Raw genomic sequence first — 23,116 nt, 5'->3', positions numbered from 1 at the left:
CAGGAGTTCGAGACCAGCCTGGGCAACATGGCGAAACCCCGTGTCTACTAAAAAATACAAAAATTAGCCAAGCATAGTGGTGCATGCCTGTAATCCCAGCTACTCGAGAGGCTGAGGCATGAGAATCGCTTGAACCTAGGAGGCAGAGGTTGCAGTGAGCCGAGATTGTGCCACTGCACTCCAGCCTGGGTGACAGAGTGAGACTCTGTCTCAGAAAAAAAAAAAAAAGAAGAATTTGGTGTTGAAGAAAGAGAGGACTATCTGACGTCCTTGGATTGACATGCAGTGATAGCCTCTGCTTTCTGGTACCCTGACATTCCACCTCTCACCCATACCCCCATTTAAGGGGTTCTCAAAGACTTCAGCCTCTGTGGAGCTGAGCAACACCACTCAAGCTCCTACAGCAACTGCCACTGTTTTTAACAGCTTTATTGAAATATAATTGACATACCATACATTTCACCGTTTAAAGTATATAATTCAATTGTTTTAGTATATTCACGGAGTTGTGCAACTATGACTGTAGTCTAATTTTGGAACATTTCATCATTCCCAAAAGAAACCCCGCACCCATTAGCAGGCACTCCCCATCTCTCTGCCTCTCCAGCCTCTGGCAGCGCCACTGATCTACTTTTTGTCTCTATAGATTTGCCTTGTCTGGATATATCATGTAAACGGAATGAAACAATATGTGACCTTCTGTGTTTCTTCTTTCACCTAGCATGTTTTCAGGGTTCATCCATGTTGGAGCATTTATCAGGACTTCATTCCCTTTTATTGCTCAAAAATAATTCATTGTGTGTACCACCTTTTATTTATCCCTTCTTCTGTTAATGAACATTTTGGTTGCTCCTAGTTTTTGACTATTACGAATAATGCTACTAGGAATACTCATATACAAGCTTCTGTGTGGATGTTTTTTGTTTCTCATAGGTATATACCTAGAAGCAGAATTGCTGGGGTCATATGGTAACTCTTTAACTTTTTGAGAAACTGCCAGAACTGTTTTCCAAAGTGATTGCACCATTTTACAGTGCCCTAAGCAATGTGTGAGGGTTCCAATTTCTACACATCATTGTCAACATGTGTGATTGCCTGCCTTTTTTTATTTTAGCCATTCTAGTGGGGTCAAGTAGTATCTCACTTTAGTTTTGATTTGTACTGCCTAATGATTAATGATGTTAAGCATTTGTTTATATAAGTACTTGTTGACCATTTGTGTGTCGTCTTTGGGGAAATGTTTATTCAAATCCTTTGCCCAGCCAGGCATGGTGGCTCATGCCTGTAATCCCAGCACTTTGGGAAGCCAAAGCAGGAGGATCACTTGAGCTCAGGAGTTTTGGACCAGCCTGGGCAACATAGTGAGACCCCCATCTCTACAAATAATACACACACACACACACACACACAAATCCTTTGCCCATTTTTATTTATTTATTTACTTATTTATTTTTTTGAGACAGGTTCTCACTCTGTCCCCCAGGCTGGAGTGCAGGGGTGCGATCTCAGCTCACTGCAACCTCTGCCTCCCAGGTTCAAGCACCTCTTGTGCCTTAGCCTCCCGAGTAGCTGGGATTACAGGTGTGCACCATCACACCCAGCTAATTTTTGTATTTTTTTGGTAGAGACAGGTTTTGCCATGTTGGCCAGGCTGGTCTCAAACTCCTGACCTGAAGTGATCTGCCTGCCTTGGCCTCCCAAAGCTCTGGGATTACAGGTGTGAGCCACCATGCCCGGCCCCCTTTGCCCATTTAAAAATTGGATTGTCTTTTTATTACTGAGTTGTAAGGGTTTTTAAATATATTTTGGATAGAAATCCCTTATCAGATATATGATCTGCGAATTTTCTCACATTCTGTGGGTTGTCTTTTGACTATCTTGTGTCCTTTGAAGAACAAAAGTTTTAAATTTTTATGAAGTCAGTTTATGTTTTTTTTTATTTTTTCATTTTGCCAGCAGGAAGTCAAAGTTTTTCTGTTTTTTTCTTTTGTCACTTGTATTTTTGATATCATGTCTAAGAATGTGTTGCCTAACCCTAGGTTATGAAGAATTACTTCTTTGTTGCCTAAGCTTCTTTTTGTTAGATATGGAGTGTCACTCCTGTTGCCCAGGCTGGAGTGCAATTGTACAATCTTGGCTTACTGCAACCTCCACCTCCTGGGTTCAAGCGATTCTCCCGAATAGCTGGGGTTACAGGTGCCCACCACCACACCCGGCTAATTTTTGTATTTTTAGTAGAGACAAGGTTTCACCATGTTGGCCAGGCTGGTCTTGAACTCCTGACCTCAGGTGATCTGCCCGCTTCAGCCCCCCAAAGTGCTGGGATTACAGGCATTAGCCACCGCGCCCGGCCGCCAAAGCTTCTTTTTAATAGATTTTTTTTTTTCACATGGAAAACAGTCTTCTCTTTCAAGCCTATTGAGTCAAGTCTGCCCACCACTTATTCTGATTTACACACAAGCAGCATCTGTTTTTTATTTATTTATTTATTTATTTATTTATTTGAGACGGAGTCTCTTGCTCTGTAGCCCAGGCTGGAGTGCAGTGGCGCCATCTTGGCTCACTGCAAGCTCCGCCTCCTGGGTTCACGGCATTCTCCTGCCTCAGCCTCCGGAGTAGCTGGGACTACAGGCGTCCGCCACCACGCCCAGCTAAATTTTTTTGTATTTTTAGTAGAGACGGGGTTTCACTGTGTTAGCCAGGATGGTATCAATCTCCTGACCTCGTGATCCGCCCGCCTCGGCCTCTCAAAGTGCTGGGATTACAGGCATGAGTCATCGTGCCCGGCCGAGCATCTCTTTTCAGATTATTCTTGTTCAACAAGACTTCCATATGCCAAGCAAAAGACACCTTCTATATGCCAAGCAGTATGCTAGGTTTTATGGGAAATACAAAATAAAAATGATATTGTCTTATATACTGGATAATGGAGATGCACAGATGACTATAACTCCGACTTTGCAGTCTAGAAGAGACGTTAAGGCAGATATGCAAAAAAGAACAATAACCATGTTAAGTGACATGATTTACTTAATCAAAACTTCTCAGGGACCGATGCTAGTTGCTGATGAAGTTTGCCATCAATATGCAATGCAACGAGAAAAGTACAGTATGCTTTTTCTTATAAAATGATGATCATTGATGTAAAGTTTTTTGTAATGATGCTACTTGACAATATAAGAAGTTGGCAATCCAATATTGATCCCCCTGTTTTTTGTGGAAGTTGTTTTCTTGTCTGTAAAATCAACAACCTGCAACCACTGGTTCAGAGAACAGATTATTTCTGGCTCTGGGGTAATCAGAGAAGACTTGATGGAGGAGTTGCTCTGGGCCTGGTAGGTTTGGATAATTTTGAACAGGGCCAAGTGTAACAGGAAGGAGAGTCTGAATGAACAAATACAGCAGAGTGGAAATGAGGTTCTGAAACATGTTTCAAGGACTGCATGATGGGAAGGCAAGGTTGAGTGGAGTAGAGTAGACAGCCAAGGCCGGGCACAGTGGCTCACACCTGTAATCCCAGCACTTTGGGAGGCCGAGGCGGGTGGATCACCTGAGGTCAGGAGTTCAAAACAAGCCTGGCCAACATGGCGAAACCCCGTCTCTTCTAAAAATAAAAAACTTAGCTGGGGCATGGTGGTGGGTGCCTGTAATCCCAGCTACTCAGGAGGCTGAGACAGGAGAATCACTTGATCCTGGGAAACAGAGGTTGCAGTGAGCCGAGATCACGCCACTGCACTCCAGCCTGGATGACAAGAGTGAAACTCAAAAAAAAAAAATAGACAGCCAAGATGGATGACCTCTAAAGCCAAAATGAGGAGGCTCAACTTGATTCTCTGGGTAATGAAAAACCATTAAAAGGGGCAGGAGGAGTGGCATGTTGAAGAAAGGTGGTGCTTTAGGGAGATGAATCTGGTAGTACTAAAAAGTAAATTGCAAGTGGGGAGACTAGATAGGAGGTGGCCGAGGTTTATAATGTAACAGTATTTGTGTTTTGTTTCTGGCTGGAAAATAATTTGATCTTTCCTCAAAACCCTAGATCTTTGGCAGTAGTGGTTAGGAAGTAAGTGGCAAGGTTGTCTGTGATGTAGTGAATTAAGCCAAGCACTAGAGGTCTGAGAGCTGCCACCTTCCACAGGCAACTGGAAACACTGGCTGTCCAGCACAATGCATGACTTAGCCCCACAGAAATTTCAGAGTCAAAGACCCTGGGCCCAGAGCTCTCATGGTAAGAAGCTCGAACTCCAAATGCTTGGTCATGAAGATTGACTTTGCCCTAACCTACAGATGCTTATCCAACCCCGCTTTGTGGTATCAGCTAGGTGAGAGGAAAACATAGTGACACCATTTCCTCACCTTTCAGCCTCCTTGAGAGGACCGCTAATGGTTGGCTATGAACAGCAGCCTCCCTCCTTCCTTCCCTTCCTCACTGTTTCTTGCTTTATAGGATCAAGGGGCCATGGCTGCTCAAACAAGTCAAGGCTGGAGATGGGTCTTTGTGTCTTTGTGTGTTTTTGTTTTTCTCTCTACAATTGACTCAGCTCAGCATGGTGTCAGTGCACACATGGGTGTCACGGGGAATAGGAGAAACAAGAAAGGAAAAGAAAAGTTACATCTCTTCCGGATCCTGAGGGATAGCTGTTACGGTCTTGGCCAGTAGTTTCTCCAAAGGCTTCTTTCCTAAGGACCTTAAATCCAAGAGCACGGCTGTGGAATCCAGATAGTAGTCACCTTGGGAGGAACCCTAGGCAGGGCTAGTGTTTGGGGACCAAGCCCTGCTTGAGACTATCTCTGTGTTCAAGCGTAGCAGCAGGGAGCAGTGGCACAAAGTGGACGGAGACCTCACCGCTACTTCCTGTACAACTGGCTCTAGCTGCAGTTTCTCCCTTTTTTCCTTCTTCCCACAGAATTGGCCCAGAACCTGAGGAGGGTGGAGCAGGGAAGGAGCAGAGGACTCTGTAGGTCTCCAGGCGGAACTGAGATTTTTCTGTGGCCTAGGAGAGACCACTCCCTGTTCCCTGCCTCCCTTTCCCTGGGAAGATAAGCTTCCTGGCCTCTCAGCCTGGCTAGAGGGATTCTGTCTTCACACAAACCCAGTTGGACCCAGCTGAGCACTGACCGAGAACTGATGTATGTGAGAGGGGCCAGTTCTACTTCAGCCACAGCGAGTAGACCTCTGAAGACCCAGGGAACTGAATTGAATACTGTGTTAGGAAGAGGGCCTGCAGCCTCCATGGTCCTTAAGACTTACCACCACCCAGTGTACAGAAGCCTGCCTACCGCCCCGTCTCTCTAGGAAGGCCAGTGCTAAGACTCGTGGGCCATCCACCAGGACTGAGTTCAAGTTACTGCTGGCAGAATGGTGACTGGTCCCTGCAGCCTCCCTTCTGGGCTTCAGGAATCCCCTCCCAGGCTGACTGCCCCACCCTGAGGCTAGTCTGGAATCCTGGTTAGAGGAAAAAGCTGGAAAACAGAGAGTCATTCACAATGGGCAAAAAGAGGAGGGAGAGGTTTCTGGTTAAGATATAAAAGGAGGAGCCTAAAGAAGGAAGGAAGGAAGGAAGGAAGCTCCAAGGCTCTGCCCAGACATCTTCCCTGAGATGCCTAAGGACAAAAGAGGAGCTAGACATAACTCTCCCCATTTTTCCTCTGCTGTCTTAAGAGTTCTGCATCTTCCAGCACTGACTGCCCTCTGTGGCTGGCTCCTTTCTCTACCCTCCCCCTTCCCTAGGCTAAAGGGCCCACAGGGACTGGAAGAGAGGGAGGCTGAGTGGCTGTGCTGTGGGCCTGCCTGCTCCTTTCCCTTCCCCCTTCCCTTAGCAGCAACGTCACCGCAGCACCAGCAGCCGCGGCAGCAGCACAGAGACTGGGGCTGGGATTGCGCAGCCTCCCTGCATTAGCAACGATGCCATTGTATTAGCAGAAATCAGATCTTAGGAAATCAGTCCAGTTCCCCTGTGTGGTCCCGTGGAACAGTGTCTCAGCTGGAACTGTCGGGGTAGAGCTTGGTCGGAGTGCAAAAGGGACAGACGCATCAGGGGTCCAGCTCAAGGCTCCTGACAGAGGTATGGCTCAGGGAGCTGGGGGAGGGGCAGGGCAGAGATGCTAGGATACCGATCAGCACATTTGGGCCCTGGCTTCTGAGGGTTGGCTTTGTCTTTCCAAAAGGGAGAGGGGGGCAGTGCAGGGGGGATAAAGGGGGGAACGTGCGGGAGCACAAGCATTAGACAAGCTCATTGCATACATCTGGGCTATGGTGCAGAGATGGGGAAAAGCCAAGGCTTGGGCTAATGCCACTTATGCTATTTTGTCAAGAAGCAGATCTCATTCTTCCTTTTTGGGCATTTCTAATGAAGCTTCTAGTATGGGTCAGCGATGGGGGAGTCAGATCTAGAAACAAAGGCTTAATAGGAGGAGACACCCCTACAGCTACTGTAAGTTTATGATGGAGAACATGCAAGGATCCACGCAGCTTTCAAGAGGAGGACTGGGAAACCTTTCTCTCCACACATACAAACATACATACATACATACATACATACATACATGCACATAGCTATACATGCACATAGACACACATACCATATCTTCTGGTGCTATGGGAGCCACCAGGCTCCAGATAAGGGTAGAGTAAGAAAACATTGGCCAGGGTGCCCCACAGTGTATGGCAGGGGCAGGGACAGTCATTGTAATGCCTAGGGCACCTGATCTGTTATAATAAGCCTTCAAGAAGAGACCTAAGCATAAGCTAACACTCCCAAATCTACCCTCCTGCCCCTCTCCCTTTGATCCTACCCAGGAGAGGACCAGTCAGGAAAAGGGTTATCAGTCCTACAGAGGCACCTTATCAGGATCTCAAGTCAAGGTCAGATTGCTAGAGAAGAGTAATTGAAGACCATTGTGTTCCCCATCTTTATTCAGAAGGCCAAAAAAGAGGGAAGGGGTTCTATGACTGGCAGAAAGACACTGATGACCAAAGCTAGAGGAAACCTTCTTTCTGGGGTTTTCCCTCCCAGAGTTGCTCCATTGCTGAGCAGGTAGAAAGAGTTCCCTAAATTCCCATTTCCACACCTGTAATCCCAGCACTTTGAGAGGCTGGGGTGGGAGGATCACTTGAGCCTAGGAGTTGAGACCAGCCTGGGCAACATGGTGAAACCCTGTCTCTACAAAAAATTTAAAAATTAGCCAGGCATTGTGGTGTGCACCTGTAGTCCCAGCTACTAAGGAGGCTGAGGTGGGAGGATCACTTGAGCCCAGGATTTCAAGGTGCAGTGAGCTATGATCGCATCACTGCACTGTAGCCTAAGCAACAAAGCTAGACTCTGTCTGTAAAAAATAATTGTAAAAAAATTCCCATTTTTAATAACCACCTTGGTAGAGGGTTCAAAAACATAGGATAATAGGAGACAGTAGTGCCATGTTGTGCAAATATATGGTTGAGGAATACGCTGGATAGTTATGGGAGTGTATTTGTTCCCAGGAAGTGTCTAGGAATGTGAACCACAAGAGCAGGGAAAAATGAGCCTTGAGACCATGAATGGGGCAGGGAGATGAGGGCTGGGAACTGGGGCAGGAGGTAGGATTGGCAAGTGTTATCATAGCCTGGGGACAGTATGAAAGGGACTGTAGGTTCATAGAATAGAGAGGCAGGTAGACATAACCTGTGTAAATGGAGGCTGAAATGTGGGTCTGCCCAGGACAGGTAGGAAGCAGCTGCTCTGGGAGCAGAGTAATCGCAAGGACTTTTGGAAGAGGGTGTGGCCCCGATCATTTTCTTTGGAAGGCCGTTGTAGTGGAAATAATTTACAAATTGGGCAGACCTGGGATTGAATCCCATCTCAGATGTGTAAATGTGGCCAAATTACTTACACACTCTAAGCTTTGGTTTTCTCATCTTTACAATGGGAAGGATTATGCCTACTTAAAAATGTTACAGTACATTTAGAGATGATATATGTAAATTAATGGCATATAAGTGTTTAATAAATGATCACTTCTAGTATTATAATAGGACAAGAGACACCCATTTGGGACAAGGGCCAGGAAAAGGGCTCTAATAGAAAGCTTTTCCTGATTTTGGAGAGCACGACCTCATAACTTTATACTGGCTGAGCCCACCATTCCACTCTACCTGGTAGGCATAGCTAGAGGGCTCATCTTCTGAAAGAGCTGTCTTCTACTTTTTTCTTATTCTGGATCCTCTGTTTCTTCCCCATCCTCATCTTCCTTGTCTCTCCATTTAGTCAGGGCAGAAAAAGTCTGAAATGAGCTCTTCCAGCTCAGTGTTTTCTCTTCATCATCATTAGAGGGGATGGGCCATTTGTCTTGATGTAGAAAAAGTCACTCCCAGGAAAGGAGCCTGAGATACACTCTCAGTAAATGTCCTCTGTGGTGTCATATGTACAGTTTACTCTCATTTTTTTTTTTTTTTTAAGACGGAGTCTTGCTGTGTCGCCCAAGCTGGAGTGCAGTGGCACGATCTCAGCTCACTGCAACCTCCGCCTCCTGGGTTCAAGTGATTCTCCTGCCTCAGCCTCCCAAGTAGCTGGGATTACAGGAGCGTGCCAGCACACCCAGCTAATTTTTGTATTTTCAGTAGAGACAGGGTTTCACCATGTTGGCCAGGATGTTCTCAATCTCTTGACCTCATGATCTACCTGCCTCGGCCTCCCAAAGTGCTGGGATTACAGGTGTGAGCCCCCATGCTAGGTCTACTCTCATTATATTCTTAACTGATCAAGAAAAAAGGTCAAAAGTTAGGATTCCTGAGTCTCATCTTAATTCTGTTATTTATTTACTGAGTGGTCTTGGGCAAGTCATTTAATTTTTCTGGGTGTATAATTATTTTTAAAATTTTATATATATAATATAAAAATTTTTTAAATTATTTTTATATTATATAACATTTTTAAAAATTTTTATAAATATAAAAATAATTCCTTATTTTTAAAAATGAAGATGGCTCTGCCTCCTTTGGTAAGTTGATGTAAGGATCAGTAAGATATGACATACATAAAAAGTGCCTTGTAAGTAAATGTGAACGGGGTGGGCAAAGCATGAGTACAAAATCTCATGAGATGCCTGGAGAACTTCCCCTTAGATGGCTGAATTGGAATCGTCTATGGAGGAGCCATTGCTGGGCCTTTCTCTTGGTTGTGTGGAGATCGGAAAGGAATAAGATCTTCTCTGAGATACAAAAGTACAAAATAAAATGAAATCAATCAGTGAAAGAGCTTGACAGTTAAAGTAGGATTAAATACAACCTAAATGTAAAAGCTAAAACTATACAGCTTTTAGAAGAAAACACAGGTACATTTCTTTATGGTCTTAGGACAGGTAAAGATTTCTTAGGATACAGAAAGATTTAACCATAGAGAAACAAACTGATAAACTGATCAATTTAAATTTAATAAATTAAAAACTATTTATCAAAAAACACAGTTAAGAAAACAGGGACAAACCACAGGCTGAGAGAAAATATTCATGAGACATATATCTGACAGAGGACTTGTATCCAGAATAAATGTTAAAACTCCTATAATTCAATCATAAAAAGACTAACAACTCAGGTTCTTTTAATGGGAAAAGTAGTCAACAAATAACCAGGCACCTACTGTGTTCCAAGCACAGAGTTCACTGTATTGCAGTCTCCAACCTCAGAACTGTGCTCCAGTCTGGGAGATAGATATGTCAACATCACATTACAATACAGTTGTCAGTGCCCTCCAGCCAAGGGCTCCGTCATCCCCCACGCTCGTGTGTCCTTCATCTCTGATTTAGAGAGTCAGCTTTCTGCATTCTGTATCTGTACATCAGTTTTTCCATATTAATGCATGTATGTCCTAGTAATGGTTTTGTGGGCAGAATCATACATTCTTTTATGTGATACTTGTGAATGCCTCTTGAAAATGCTTTAAAAAGGAAGAAAAGGTACTCATTGAAGGTCAGTGATGGCTGCAACCCATAGGTACTCCTAAAATTACTGCTATCTATGTAAGAAAGTTCTCCATGCTCCTTTTAGTCTAGGACTCGGGATTATGGCCAGGACTCCAGGGGAAACCTAGTATGTATGAAAGGAGAAACCCCCTCAAAGAAAAAAAATTGTTTAGGCCCGGCATGGTGGCTCACACCTGTAATCCTAGCACTTTGGAAGGCCAAGGCAGGTGGATCACTTGAGCCCAAGAGTTCAAGACCAGCCTTGGCAACATGGAGAAACCATGTCTCTACAAAAAATACAAAAATTAGCCAGGCGTGGTGGCACACACCTGTGGTCCTAGCTACTCAGGAGGCTGAGGCTGCAGTGAGCCATGATCGCACCACTGCACTCCAGCCTCAGTGACAGAGTGAGAACCTGTCTCAAAAAAAAGAAAAAAAATTGCTTAAATTATGCACAAAATGGGTATTTATTACATACAAATTAGAAAATACAGCTGAAGCAAAAAGAATAAAATTAAAAATAATCCAAATCACTCAACAGAGATAGGCACTGGTAACAGTTTGTCGCATGTTACAGATTTTCTTCTATGCATACAGACATGTTTATTTACAAAAATGGTGACAAACACCCAGCTAATTTTTGTATTTTTAGTAGAGACAGGGCTTCACCATGTTGGCCAGGCTGGTCTTGAACCCTTGACCTCAAGTGATCCGCCCACCTCAGCCTCCCAAAGTGCTGGGATTACAGGCGTGAGCCAGCATGCCTGGCCCGATTTCAGGACATTCTATTTCTATGGATTTGCCTATTCTGGACATTTCATATAAATGGAATCATACAACATCATAAAAGCCCTTTGTGACTGGCTTTGATTATGCCCAATTTTTTGGCTACTGTGAATAATGCTGTTATGAACATTTGTGTACAAGCTTTAGTGTGAACATATGTTTTCATTTTTCTTGGGTATATACCCAGGAGTGCAGTTGCTGGGTCATGTGATGACACTATGTTTAACATTTTGATAAACTGTCAGACTTTTCCAAAGTAGCTGCACCATTTTACAATGCCCCTGGCAATGTTTCAGGGTTCCAGTTTCTTCATATCATCATCAACATTTGCTAGTTGTTATTGTCTGTATTTCTTATTTTATCCATCGCAGCTGGAGTGAAGTAGTATCTCATTGTGATTTTTATTACTCTAATGACTAATGATGTTGAACATCTTTTCATGTGCTGGTTAGACACTTGTATGTCTTCTTCAGAGAAATGCCTATTCATACTGTTTGCCCTGTCTTAAACTGGATCATATGTCTTTTTTTTTTTTTTGAGACAGAGTCTCACTCTGTCGCCAGGCTGGAGTGCTGTGGCATGATCTCAGCTCACTGCAACCTCTGACTCTCTAATTCAAGCGATTCTCCTGCCTCAGCCTCCCAAGTAGCTGGGATTACAGGCATGCACTACCACGCCCAGCTAATTTTTATATTTTTAGTAGAGATGGGATTTCACCATGTCGGCCAGGATGGTCTCTATCTCCTGACCTCGTGATTCTCCCGCCTTGGCCTCCCAAAGTGTTAGGATTATGGGCGTGAGCCACCGTGCCCAGCCTCGTATGTCTTTTTATTGTTGAGTTGTAAGAGTTCTTTATATATTCTGATTAGAAGTCTTTTATCAGGTATATGATTTGCAAATACTTTCTCCCATTTTATGGACTGTCTTTTCACTTTCTTGGTGGTATCTTTTGAAGCACAAAAGTTTTTGGTTCTTATGGAGTCCAATTTATGTTTTTTCTTTTGTCACTTGTGCCTTTGGTGTCATATCTAAGAAACCATCACCTAATCCAAGATAACAAAGATTTACTCCTATGTTTTCTTCTGTAATCCTTAATCTTGTAGCTCAGACTCTCTTAATATCTGCCCTTCTACATCTCTACCCATTAGCCCATTAAAGACACAAAGGCTTGGAAGTTCAACAGAGGAGCCTACCTTCCTCTCAGAAAGGGGAGGAGGAAGCAAGATTGTAAATAATTGCTGCTTAAATTTAACACAATTATATTTTAATACCTTGTCCCTCATACGTATACTTATTAGTCATATTTTTTATGCATTGTTTATTCATGTCCTTGAGTATATGTGACTTGCCTCAGCCTTTACCACATTCCACATGACGAGCTAAGACCCTGTGTTCTAAATGAGTTAAATTTTAAGAAATTGATTATGTCAAGGATTCAGTTAAATGATGAATAAGAGAAAGGCAATGGGGGATTTAGACTCAGGGTGAGTGAAAAGGAAATGATAGGAATAAAAAGAGAAGGGAAATGAATGAATTTTGGAACACTACATGTGAGGAGTCGAAGGGAATGAAGACTGTTGCGACCTGAACGTGGAAACACAGGAGACTAGAACTTGAGCAGGCCACACTGCCACGGTGCAGCCAAGAGACCAGAGAAGCTCAGGATGGGTTCTGTGTCCTTGGCACCAGGAGACCTTGAACAAGAGAGAACTTTGCTTTAGCCTATAAGAGGTAAAACTGGGAAGAGAAGACTTTCTAGTGGATCCCAGTAGTGAAGGTTCTAAGCTAAAACTGGGCAGCATTTGGGCACTTCAGGATGTCTGTATCCTGAGCTAGACACATGTTAAGAATGTATTATGCCTTTCACGTTTATCTTATGTGATGTGTTAGAATGATACAAAAGACATAAAACTAGGTCCCCCCCACCCCCATTGAGGAGGAAGAGGTTGACATCAGTCATACTTGCAGTCACCCTAATGCCCAACTCAGTCTCTGCATTCAAGAAGTTCTAGTACAGCAGTGACGATAGTAAGGATACTTAGCCCACAGTCATCAGAAAGGGACAAATATTCTGGGGCTCGTAGGACGAGAAAGGGGATCAGAGATAACAGTCACTTGGTCAGATGATACCGTATATTTTAAAATGCTTCTTGCAAAATTATAGCTTATTGCTATGAGTTCATATTATTCATGATTTTCCCTCTTGTCTGTAAACTTGTGTGCTATAGCTGTGTCTAAGCCTTAGACATCCTAGATGGTTTTTTCTTAATTGTCATTATTCATAGTTTTTTTGTGCTAAGGACTAGTCATTGTTTACTGCCAAGGACAGGGTCCTTGAAAGAGAAAGGGGAAGTACTGCCCAAACCTTCATATGTGGCATTAGAAGGACTTGGCCTTTTGTCATAATTTGATGCATGGTGACCTTAAAATTAAGGGGTACCTCAGGTGCTGCACCTGTGCAATGCAGAAAGCATGGTTATGTCCCCACCTGCCTATTGGGCTGTGTGGTCAAGCTCCATCTTGACTCAAGCCTTTTCTCTTCCTGGGCTCTTCTCCGTCTGAAAATGATGTAGGGAAGGGCATGCCCCTGACTTCCAGGGAGGTGACATTAGGTTCCCTTTCTTTCCCTCTCTCTCCAGGTGCCAAGCTCTCCTGATGAAATGTGTTCTGCCCCACTGGGCTCCAGGGACAGTGTCTGGTGCTGTTGAAGCCCTTATTCGAACTTTCCAGAATGGATAGTCCCCCAAAGCTGACTGGAGAGACCCTCATCGTTCATCACATCCCCTTGGTGCACTGCCAAGTCCCAGACAGGCAGTGCTGTGGAGGGGCAGGTGGAGGTAGTGGGAGCACAAGACCTAATCCCTTCTGCCCACCTGAGCTGGGCATCACCCAGCCCGATCAAGACCTAGGACAAGCTGACTCCCTGCTATTCAGCAGTCTGCACTCTGCTCCAGGAGGAACTGCACGGTCTATAGACAGCACCAAGAGTAGGAGTCGGGATGGAAGAGGCCCTGGAGCCCCCAAACGACACAACCCCTTCTTGCTGCAGGAGGGTGTGGGTGAGCCAGGACTTGGTGACCTGTATGATGACAGCATTGGTGACAGTGCCACCCAGCAGTCCTTCCACCTGCATGGCACTGGCCAGCCCAACTTTCATCTATCCTCTTTCCAGCTGCCACCATCTGGCCCCAGAGTGGGCAGGCCATGGGGGACAACACGCAGTCGGGCTGGAGTGGTGGAAGGACAGGAACAGGGGCCAGTGATGACCTTGGATACTCAGCAGTGCGGCACCAGCCACTGCTGCCGGCCAGAGCTGGAAGCAGAGACTATGGAGCTGGATGAGTGTGGGGGACCTGGTGGGAGTGGCAGTGGGGGTGCAGCCAGCGATACCTCTGGCTTTTCCTTTGACCAGGAATGGAAGCTCAGTTCAGATGAATCCCCAAGGAACCCTGGATGCTCCGGCTCAGGGGCCCAGCACTGCCGCTGCAGTAGCACATCCAGTCAGTCCGAGGCAGCTGACCAGTCCATGGGCTATGTGAGCGACTCCTCCTGCAACAGTTCAGATGGTGTGCTGGTCACCTTCAGCACCCTCTACAACAAGATGCATGGCACCCCCCGTGCCAATCTCAACTCTGCCCCACAGTCCTGCAGCGACTCTTCCTTCTGCAGCCACTCAGACCCTGGCGCCTTCTACCTGGATCTGCAGCCCTCCCCAGCTGAGTCTAAGATGTCTTATGAGTCCCATCACCCTGAAAGTGGAGGAAGGGAAGGGGGCTATGGTTGCCCTCATGCCTCTTCTCCTGAGCTTGATGCCAACTGCAACTCCTACCGCCCACACTGTGAGCCGTGCCCAGCAGTGGCTGACCTCACAGCCTGCTTCCAAAGCCAGGCCCGTCTTGTTGTGGCCACACAAAATTACTATAAACTTGTCACCTGTGACCTATCTTCCCAATCATCCCCAAGCCCTGCTGGCTCTTCCATCACTAGCTGCTCTGAGGAACACACCAAGATAAGTCCCCCACCAGGCCCTGGCCCAGACCCAGGCCCCAGCCAGCCCTCTGAGTATTACCTATTCCAGAAGCCAGAAGTCCAGCCAGAGGAACAAGAAGCAGTGAGTTCCTCCACCCAAGCAGCAGCTGCTGTGGGCCCCACTGTGCTTGAGGGGCAAGTATACACGAATACTTCACCCCCCAACCTCAGCACTGGACGTCAGCGCTCCCGCAGCTATGATCGCAGCCTGCAGCGCAGCCCTCCTGTCCGCCTGGGCTCGCTGGAACGCATGTTGAGTTGCCCAGTGCGCTTGAGTGAGGGCCCTGCAGCCATGGCCGGGCCTAGCTCCCCACCCAGGAGGGTCACCTCCTTTGCCGAGCTGGCCAAGGGCCGGAAGAAAACTGGAGGCTCTGGCTCGCCCCCACTTCGTGTGAGTGTTGGGGACTCCTCCCAGGAGTTCTCACCCATCCAAGAAGCCCAGCAAGATCGGGGGGCCCCACTGGATGAGGGCACTCGCTGTAGCCATAGCCTGCCACCCATGCCCTTGGGGCCAGGCATGGACCTACTTGGCCCAGAGCCAAGTCCACCCTGGTCCACCCAGGTCTGTCAGGGACCCCACTCCAGTGAGATGCCTCCTGCTGGCCTCAGAGCTACTGGGCAAGGCCCCCTGGCTCAGCTGATGGATCCAGGGCCTGCTCTCCCAGGGAGCCCAGCCAACAGCCATACCCAGAGGGATGCAAGAGCTAGAGCTGACGGTAAGGAGCCTAAGGGTTAGCAAATATGTGGCTATTCACCAGCAGGATATGCATGGCCACCTCCATGACAGGTCCCTGCCAGACCACCCCATCCATACCACTAGAGGTTCCACATCCTAGATCTGTTATCCTAGGCCAGGGCAGGACCCACAGCTACAGTGGAATGGGCTCACTGGAGAAAGAGGACTCAAAAATACACTGAGCAGACCCGGTGCAGTGACTCACACCTGTGATCCCAGCTCTTTGGGAGGCCGAGGCAGGCAAATCACTTGAGGTCAGGAGATTGAGACCAGCCTGGCCAACATAATGAAACCCCAGCTCTACTAAAATAAAAAATAAACTAGCCAGGAGTGGTAGCACCCACCTGTAATCCCAGCTACTCAGGGGGCTGAGGCAGGATAATCGCTTGAACCCAGGAGGCGGAGGTTGCACTGAGCTGAGATCATATCACTGCACTCCAGCCTGGGTGAGTGCTGATTTTGAGACAGAGTGAGATTGTCTCAAAAAAAAAAAAATACACTGAGGAGACAAAATCAGCAGGACTTAGGCTGACATATTGGGAAATGAAGGATTCAGAAGACTGATTCTGAACCTGGATGATGGGAAAGATGAGGCCATGGATAGGGGCTGTAATCACAGGAGATTTCCTGGAAGAGGGATAAGACATAAGTTCAGTTTCGGACCTTTAGGAATTTGCAGTGCCTAAGGGGCAACCAAGGGATATGTCTAACAACAACAACACACACGCACTGGGCGTCAGTGAACTTTTTTTTTTTTTTTTCTTTTTGAGACGGAGTCTTGCTCTTTCTCCCAGGCTGGAGCGCAGTGGCCTCCCTAGGCCAGCTCTTTCCCTATTTATTTTGTTACATTTTAAATAAATATTTTATACCAGTGTGTTAAGGTGGTGCTAGTGACAGAGAGATGAGAGGGATGACTCTGTTTTCAAGGATTCCAACTAAGGATGGAAGCAGAAAACATAGTTGATCATTAAAATGCAGAGATGGCAGTGTTCCGTACTGACCAGTGAGACGGGTATCTAAATCAGACTGAAATGTCGTGGAGGAACTGCTAATGCAGTTACAGTTAAGTCCAATCTAGAAAGATGATGAGGATTAGGCTTTGTGAAGACTTGTAAGAAGAATGTTCTAGACTCACAGGATTGTCTGTACAAAACCACAAAGGCTCAGAATAGCTTGACCCTTTCTAGGAACTGCATATAATTTGGTGTAGCCATAGTGGAACACAGGTGGAACCACTGAAAGATTTTAGTCAGAGAAATGGCTTTTGGCATTTGTTTGTTTTTGTTTGGTTTGGTTTTTCTGTCTGCTTAATTATATGTTTTGATTTGCATTTTAGAAAGATCACTGGTTGGTTGTTCCTTCAGGCCTTGTTTTAAAAAAAAAGTAATTGGGCTGGGCACAGTGGCTCCCACCTGTAATCCCAGCACTTTGGGAGGCCAAGGCGGGCAGATCACCTCAGGTCAGGTTTTCAAGACCAGCCTGGCCAACATGGTAAAACCCCACCTCTACTAATAATACAAAAATTAGCTGGGCATGGTGGCGCATTCCTGTAATCCCAGCTACTCCGGAGGCTGAGGCAGGAGAATCACTTGAATCTGGGACGGAGGTTGCAGTGAGCCGAGATCACGCCACTGCACTCCAGCCTGGGCAACAAGAGCGAAACTCCGCCTCAAAAAAAAAAAAAAAGTAATTGGACCACTGGTTGTCTGGGTAGAAGATGGACTGGAAGGGGTGTCTTCCCTGAAATCAGCAGAAAGCACTGTGTCGATTGGAAAGTCATTGGAATGAAAGTGGTAGCTGGCACTTGCTGGGCGTGGTGACTCATACCTGTAGTCCCAGCACTTTAGGAGACTGAGGCAGGCAGATCACCTGAGTTCGGGAGTTCAAGACCAGCCTGGCCAACATGGTGAAACCCCATCTCTACTAAAAATACAAAAATTAGCCAGGTGTGGTGGTACACGCCTGTAATCCCAGCAATGTGGAAGGCCGAGGCAGGAGAATCGCTTGAACCCAGGAGACAGAGGTTGCAGTGAGCCTAGATCACGCCACTGCACTCCAGCCTGGGAAACAGTGAGACTCTGTCTCAAAAATAAAAAACAAAAGTGGTAGCTGAAGCTATGTGTGTGGCTGAGAGAGGATCCAGGGAGAATGTGTGGAGTTATAAAGGGAAGAAGGGGATACTGTGACTTAAGGGATGAGCAGCACCCTCAAAAGAGACAGAAGAATTAGGACAACAGAAGAAAAACCAGGAGGGGCCGGGCATGGTGGCTCATTCCTGTAATCCCAGCACTTTGGGAGGCCGAGGTGAGCGGGTCACCTGAGGTCAGGAGTTCACCAGCCTGACCAACATGGTGAACCCCATCTCTACTAAAAATACAAAAATTAGGTGTGGTGGTGGGTGCCTGTAGTTCCAGCTACATGGGAGCTGAGGCAGGAGAATCGCTTGAACCTGGGAGGCAGAGGTTGCAGTGAGCCAAGATTATGCCACTGCACTCCAGTCTGGGTGACAAAGTGAGAGTCCGTCTCAAAAAGAAAAGAAAAAACAGGAGAGAGTGAAGTCACAGGAACCAAAGGATGAGAAAGTTTAAAAAAAGTTTGAACCAAAAGAGTTCTAAAGAGAAATCACCTAAGATAATGAAGAATCCTGAAGGCAACATTCGGGAGTAGTGAGAGTGGAAGCCAGATCTCAGAGGGTTTAGAAGGAAAGGGAGGTAAAGCAGGGATAGCAGAGGCTCACAGCTGTGCTGTAGCCTTAGGTTGGGTCTGTTGGCTTCACAAAAGAAAATGTTTTAAAACCATAAATGATATCTATGCTGTCAGGGAGATCACAGTCCATCAGAAGACTTCATGTTCCTAACATACACGGAAGAGCTGTCCTTGGGGTGGACATGGAACGGAGATCTCTAGGGAAGGGGCAGGATCAGAAACAGCAAGGATTGCTTGGGTCCTTTGAACCCACTTCCTTAGAGTGCAGTGTCTGTCTGCTGGGTGCATCTCATGGGATACTATGACTGGCGTTTGGAGGGCAAGAAATATCCTGGTCAGAGATGTGAGGAGAGGTGTTAAAAAGTGTTTTCTCTATCAGATTAAGACATATCAAGATGCTGCTCTGTTCCATAAGTCTCCAGTCTTCTCTTGATTCTGTACAGCTTTTTTCTAAATCAAAAACGAATGACAATTCATCAAGCTTTGAATGACAAAAGAAGGGACAGGTTGATCCAATCTAGGAATGACAGTATAGGAAGCTGAGAAGGTCGGGTGGGCATGGTGGCTCACACCTATAATCCCAGCACTTTGGGAAGCTGAGGCAGGAGGATCACTTGAAGCCAGGGGTTAGAGAGCAGCCTGGGCAATATAGTGAGACCCTGTGTCTAAGAAAAAAAAATTTAAAAATAGCTCGGAGTGGTGGCAAACACCTGTAGTCCTAGCTACTCGGGAGGCTGAGGCGGGAGGATCGCCTGAGCCCAGGAGTTTGAGGCACAGTGAGCTATGATTGCACCACTGCATCCCAGCCTGGGCAAAAAGTGAGATACTGTCTCTAAAAAAAATTAAAGTAGGGCAGGTGTGGTGGCTCATGCCTGTAATCCCAGCACTTTGGGAGGCTGAGGTGAGCAAATCATTTGAGGCCAGGAGTTCGAGACTAGCCTGGGCAACATGGAGAAACCCCATCTCTACTAAAAATACAAAAATTAGCTAGGCATGGTGGCCCACGCCTGTAGTCCCAGCTACCCGGGAGGCTGAGGCACAATAATCGCTTGAACCCGGGAGGCGGAGGTTGCAGTAAGCTGAGATCACGCCACTGCACTCCAGCATGGATGACAAAGTGAGACTCTGTCTCAAAAAAAAAGTAAATTAAAAAATAAAAATAAAAAGCAGCTGAGACGGCTCTTTGAGATACTGAGCAGCAGAATCAAGATTTAAAGGGATCTTACTGAATCTTGAAAGAACAAAACTAATAAAGCAGAGACCAATGTGAAGTTTGATATGTAACCTGCACTTGAGTTGATTTGGAATATTTGATTGCAAACTCAGAGTGAGTCAGCAGTTGGTAAGAGCTTCCAAAAAGTTAAGATGACTGGATTCATTCATAGACTCCAGAAAGAAAGAGTGGATAGTCTCTCACTCCTCCGAACCAGTGAGTGCTCAGTGGTATTCCATTGAGTTCTGGGCACCACATCTTAAGAAGGAACTGAGGAACTGGGGGACTGGGGCTATTTAACCTAGAGAAAAACTGACTCGGGTGAATACGGTCTCTGTCTCTGGTTTTCTTAACGAATGTCACATAGAAAAGTGAGAAAACTTATTCTGTGTATTCCCTGAGGGTAGAACTAAGACCCATTCCCCACAGGGGCCCCCTTCTTACCTGATCTTATTCCTCTGCCTCAATCTGTATCCTGGGAACTTAGCAGAGAGGAGTTTTAAAAGGGTAGGAATAAGCAGTCTAATTCAGACATACTTTGTATAGGGGGTATAATAAAGCTGTGGTTGGGATGACCTAATCCAATAGCCAGAGTCAGCTCAGCCTTGAAAACTGATACTTAAATAGGCGGAAAGGAAGAACACACTCCTGATAGGAAAAGCAGTGGGCTTCACGACAGGGATGGACTGGGAAGAGTAGGGTCAGTGGGGGCAGGTGTGGAAGTCTGAAGGGAGAGCAGCCTAGCTTGTAGCAGGTGTGGGCACCTAGCTCACTGAGAAGATTAGACTTTATTCTGGGAGATAAAATTTGTATCTCAGAAGCTAGTTGGTGTATGTAAGAAGCTTCTGGTTGTAGTGAGACTGGCTTGAATCAAGAGTGACCGTGGAGATTCTCTCATTTAACAGATCGTTATTCACTGCATACTGTGTGCCAGCCTCTGTTCCAGGCATTATGGATCCAGCAGTGAACAATATAAAATTCCCACTTTTCTGGAGCTCTTAGGAGTAGTAATGGACAATAAACACATTAAAAGGACAACTTTTAATTGCTGGAAAGTTCAACAATGCTGAAAAGAAAATGAAACAGGGTAATGGGATAGAGAGCAACTTGCCAGAGGGGCTGAGGTAGTCAGAGAAGGTCTTATTGAGGGGGTGATATTTGAGCTGATGCCTGAATGGTGAGAAGATTCAGGCAGGAAGAAAAGCAGGTGCAAAAGGCCCGGAGATGTTCATGCATCTGGTGTGTTTAAGGACGGGGAAGTGTGGCTGGAGCACAGTGGGCCAGGGAGAATGCAGAGTTTGTGTAAGCAGTGACTGGGGATAGCAGGAGGGTGGAGCTTGAAAGTGTCCCCTGGGAGTGATTCAGAAGCACCTCCCTGATGGGATTGTGGTCCCCATCCCCTGCGACTCTTTGATGTAAATAAGATGAGGGATAGGAAAACCTGGCCTGATACAATTTCACGGGTAGTACAATGTGGTAAAAAGAACAGTGGCTCCGAAATCAGACTCTGGGTTAGGCAGAATTCTAGCTCTGCCACTTCCTAGTTGTTTGACCCTGAGCAAGTGCTTTAATCTGTCTACATTTCACATTTCCTAATATGTCAAGTAAGAACTAATTCCTGCCTCACAGAGCTAGTGAGCCCCCCTGCTGGTGAGCTTTCACCAGGGCTTTAGGCCGGGTGCGTGCTTATAGCGCCATCTTGCGTTTATTCGGAGATCTACAGTGTTTTGTTGGAAGTGCAGTCCATCCACTGTCCCACTCCAGTGTCCTGGAGTTTTGTGTTTAGTTCTGAGCACCATGTTTTAAGGGACATTGACCTGAAGACTGCCTGAAAGAACAGGAGAGGCCCAGCCTTGGGGAACATACCTTCGTTCAGGGGGAGCAAATGTGGACTCTGAGGTTCCAATGCCAGGATCGTGAAGAGTGGGAGTGGGGGTAGATACGGATAACAGGAAGGCTGGAAGTAAAGAAATATCTTACTATGGTTAGATATGCTCAAGAATGAAATGTGCCGGCATGACTGGAGATGGGATAATGAGCAAAAGCTTGAAGTCAATAACATCTGAAACATTTTAATCACTGAAAATGTGTGTGACTGTGACTCCAAGACTTAGAAACAAAGAAAATGGTTCTGCCGTTGACAGAAATGGAAGTCATCGGAAAAAAGGAGAAAGGTGATGGATGAGCTCTTATAGCACATTTTAAGTGAAAGCAGAACTATAAAGCAGAATGATCTGGAGATCAAGAAGAAGGTCCAGGCTAAAGCTGTGGGTTTGGGAGTCATCCTGTAGAAGTCTGAACTCAAACTGTGCAATAAATAAAGTGTAAGGTGAGATGCAAGAGTTTAGCCTTAAGATACACTCACCTTTGGAGTCAAGAAAATGAAGAGGGACTGAACAGCAGAGAGGTACAAGACAGTCCAGCACCATAAAAACAATAGGAAACGTTTTACAAAAGAGGGGAGCAGTGTCCCATTCCACGAACTTCTACCCCATTCAATTCCTGCCAGCCAGGTCCCTGCCCCTCTCCCCTCTCCCATCTCTGCTTCTGGGTTTTCTCTCATGTGGGTTCCAGTGTCTGTCTACTGATTTCTTCTCCATCCCTTTGCTACAGGGGGTGGCACCGAGAGCCGACCAGTCCTTCGCTACAGCAAGGAACAGAGGCCAACCACGCTGCCCATCCAGCCCTTCGTGTTCCAGCACCACTTCCCCAAGCAGCTGGCCAAGGCCCGGGCCCTCCACAGCCTTTCCCAGCTCTACAGCCTCTCAGGCTGCAGCCGTACACAGCAGCCTGCCCCACTGGCTGCCCCTGCTGCTCAAGTCTCAGTCCCAGCTCCCTCAGGGGAACCGCAGGCATCCACTCCCCGAGTCACTGGCAGAGGTGCCAGGAAAGCTGGGCCTGAGCCAGAGACCTCTCGGCCATCGCCCCTGGGCAGCTACTCCCCCATCCGGAGTGTTGGCCCCTTTGGGCCCAGCACTGACTCTTCTGCCTCCACTTCGTGCTCCCCTCCCCCAGAGCAGCCCACAGCCACAGAAAGCCTGCCCCCATGGAGCCACTCCTGTCCTCCTGCTGTCCGGCCTGCCACCTCCCAGCAGCCACAGAAGGAGGATCAGAAGATACTGACCTTGACTGAGTACCGGCTCCATGGAACAGGAAGCTTGCCACCTCTGGGCTCCTGGCGATCTGGCCTCAGCCGAGCAGAGAGCCTGGCCCGGGGAGGTGGTGAGGGCAGCATGGCCACCAGGCCCAGTAATGGTACGAGCTCCAGCATCTCCCTACCCAACCCGCCACCTCACGCAAGCACTTCCACCACCTCCCCTTTGAGTGGTTGCTTCCACTCTCACCTGGGGCCAGAGGTTAGGATGTCTGCATCCCTTCCCCAGCATCTGTAGATAATATCCACAGATAATCTAGTGTTTCATATGGGCCCACTGGGTGGATGTGAAACTGTCTCGCTGTCTCCTGCCAACTCTTGTCTTTCTGCTAATCTGTTCTGCTTCCAGCCAACCACCTATCCCCTCAAGCCCTCAAGTGGCGGGAATACAGGAGGAAGAACCCACTAGGGCCACCTGGTTTGTCAGGGAGCCTAGACCGAAGATCACAAGAAGCTCGGCTGGCCCGAAGAAACCCTATCTTTGAGTTCCCTGGCTCCCTCAGTGCTGCCAGCCATCTGAACTGCCGGCTGAATGGTGTGTGAGCAGGGTCCCCAGTAC

General features: G+C 46.8%; 1 protein-coding gene across 4 annotated transcripts in view; it reads left to right on the top strand.

The window, feature by feature from the left end:
• RUSC2 (RUN and SH3 domain containing 2) overlaps window positions 1-23,116 on the top strand; it is a 72,129-nt gene that overhangs the window by 43,267 nt on the left and 5,746 nt on the right. For 2 of the 4 annotated variants that reach the window (XM_024251805.3, XM_063713925.1), the window contains 3 exons: window positions 13,359-15,464; window positions 22,017-22,658; window positions 22,907-23,092. In XM_024251805.3, coding sequence (XP_024107573.2) covers window positions 13,451-15,464; window positions 22,017-22,658; window positions 22,907-23,092 — 2,842 coding nt within the window. In that variant the 5' untranslated portion in view covers window positions 13,359-13,450. 4 annotated transcript variants of the gene reach the window in all.

Source organism: Pongo abelii, chromosome 13 (assembly GCF_028885655.2).
Source record: "Pongo abelii isolate AG06213 chromosome 13, NHGRI_mPonAbe1-v2.0_pri, whole genome shotgun sequence".
NCBI lineage: Eukaryota > Metazoa > Chordata > Mammalia > Primates > Hominidae > Pongo > Pongo abelii.
This window is presented reverse-complemented; position numbering and strand designations above follow the sequence as displayed.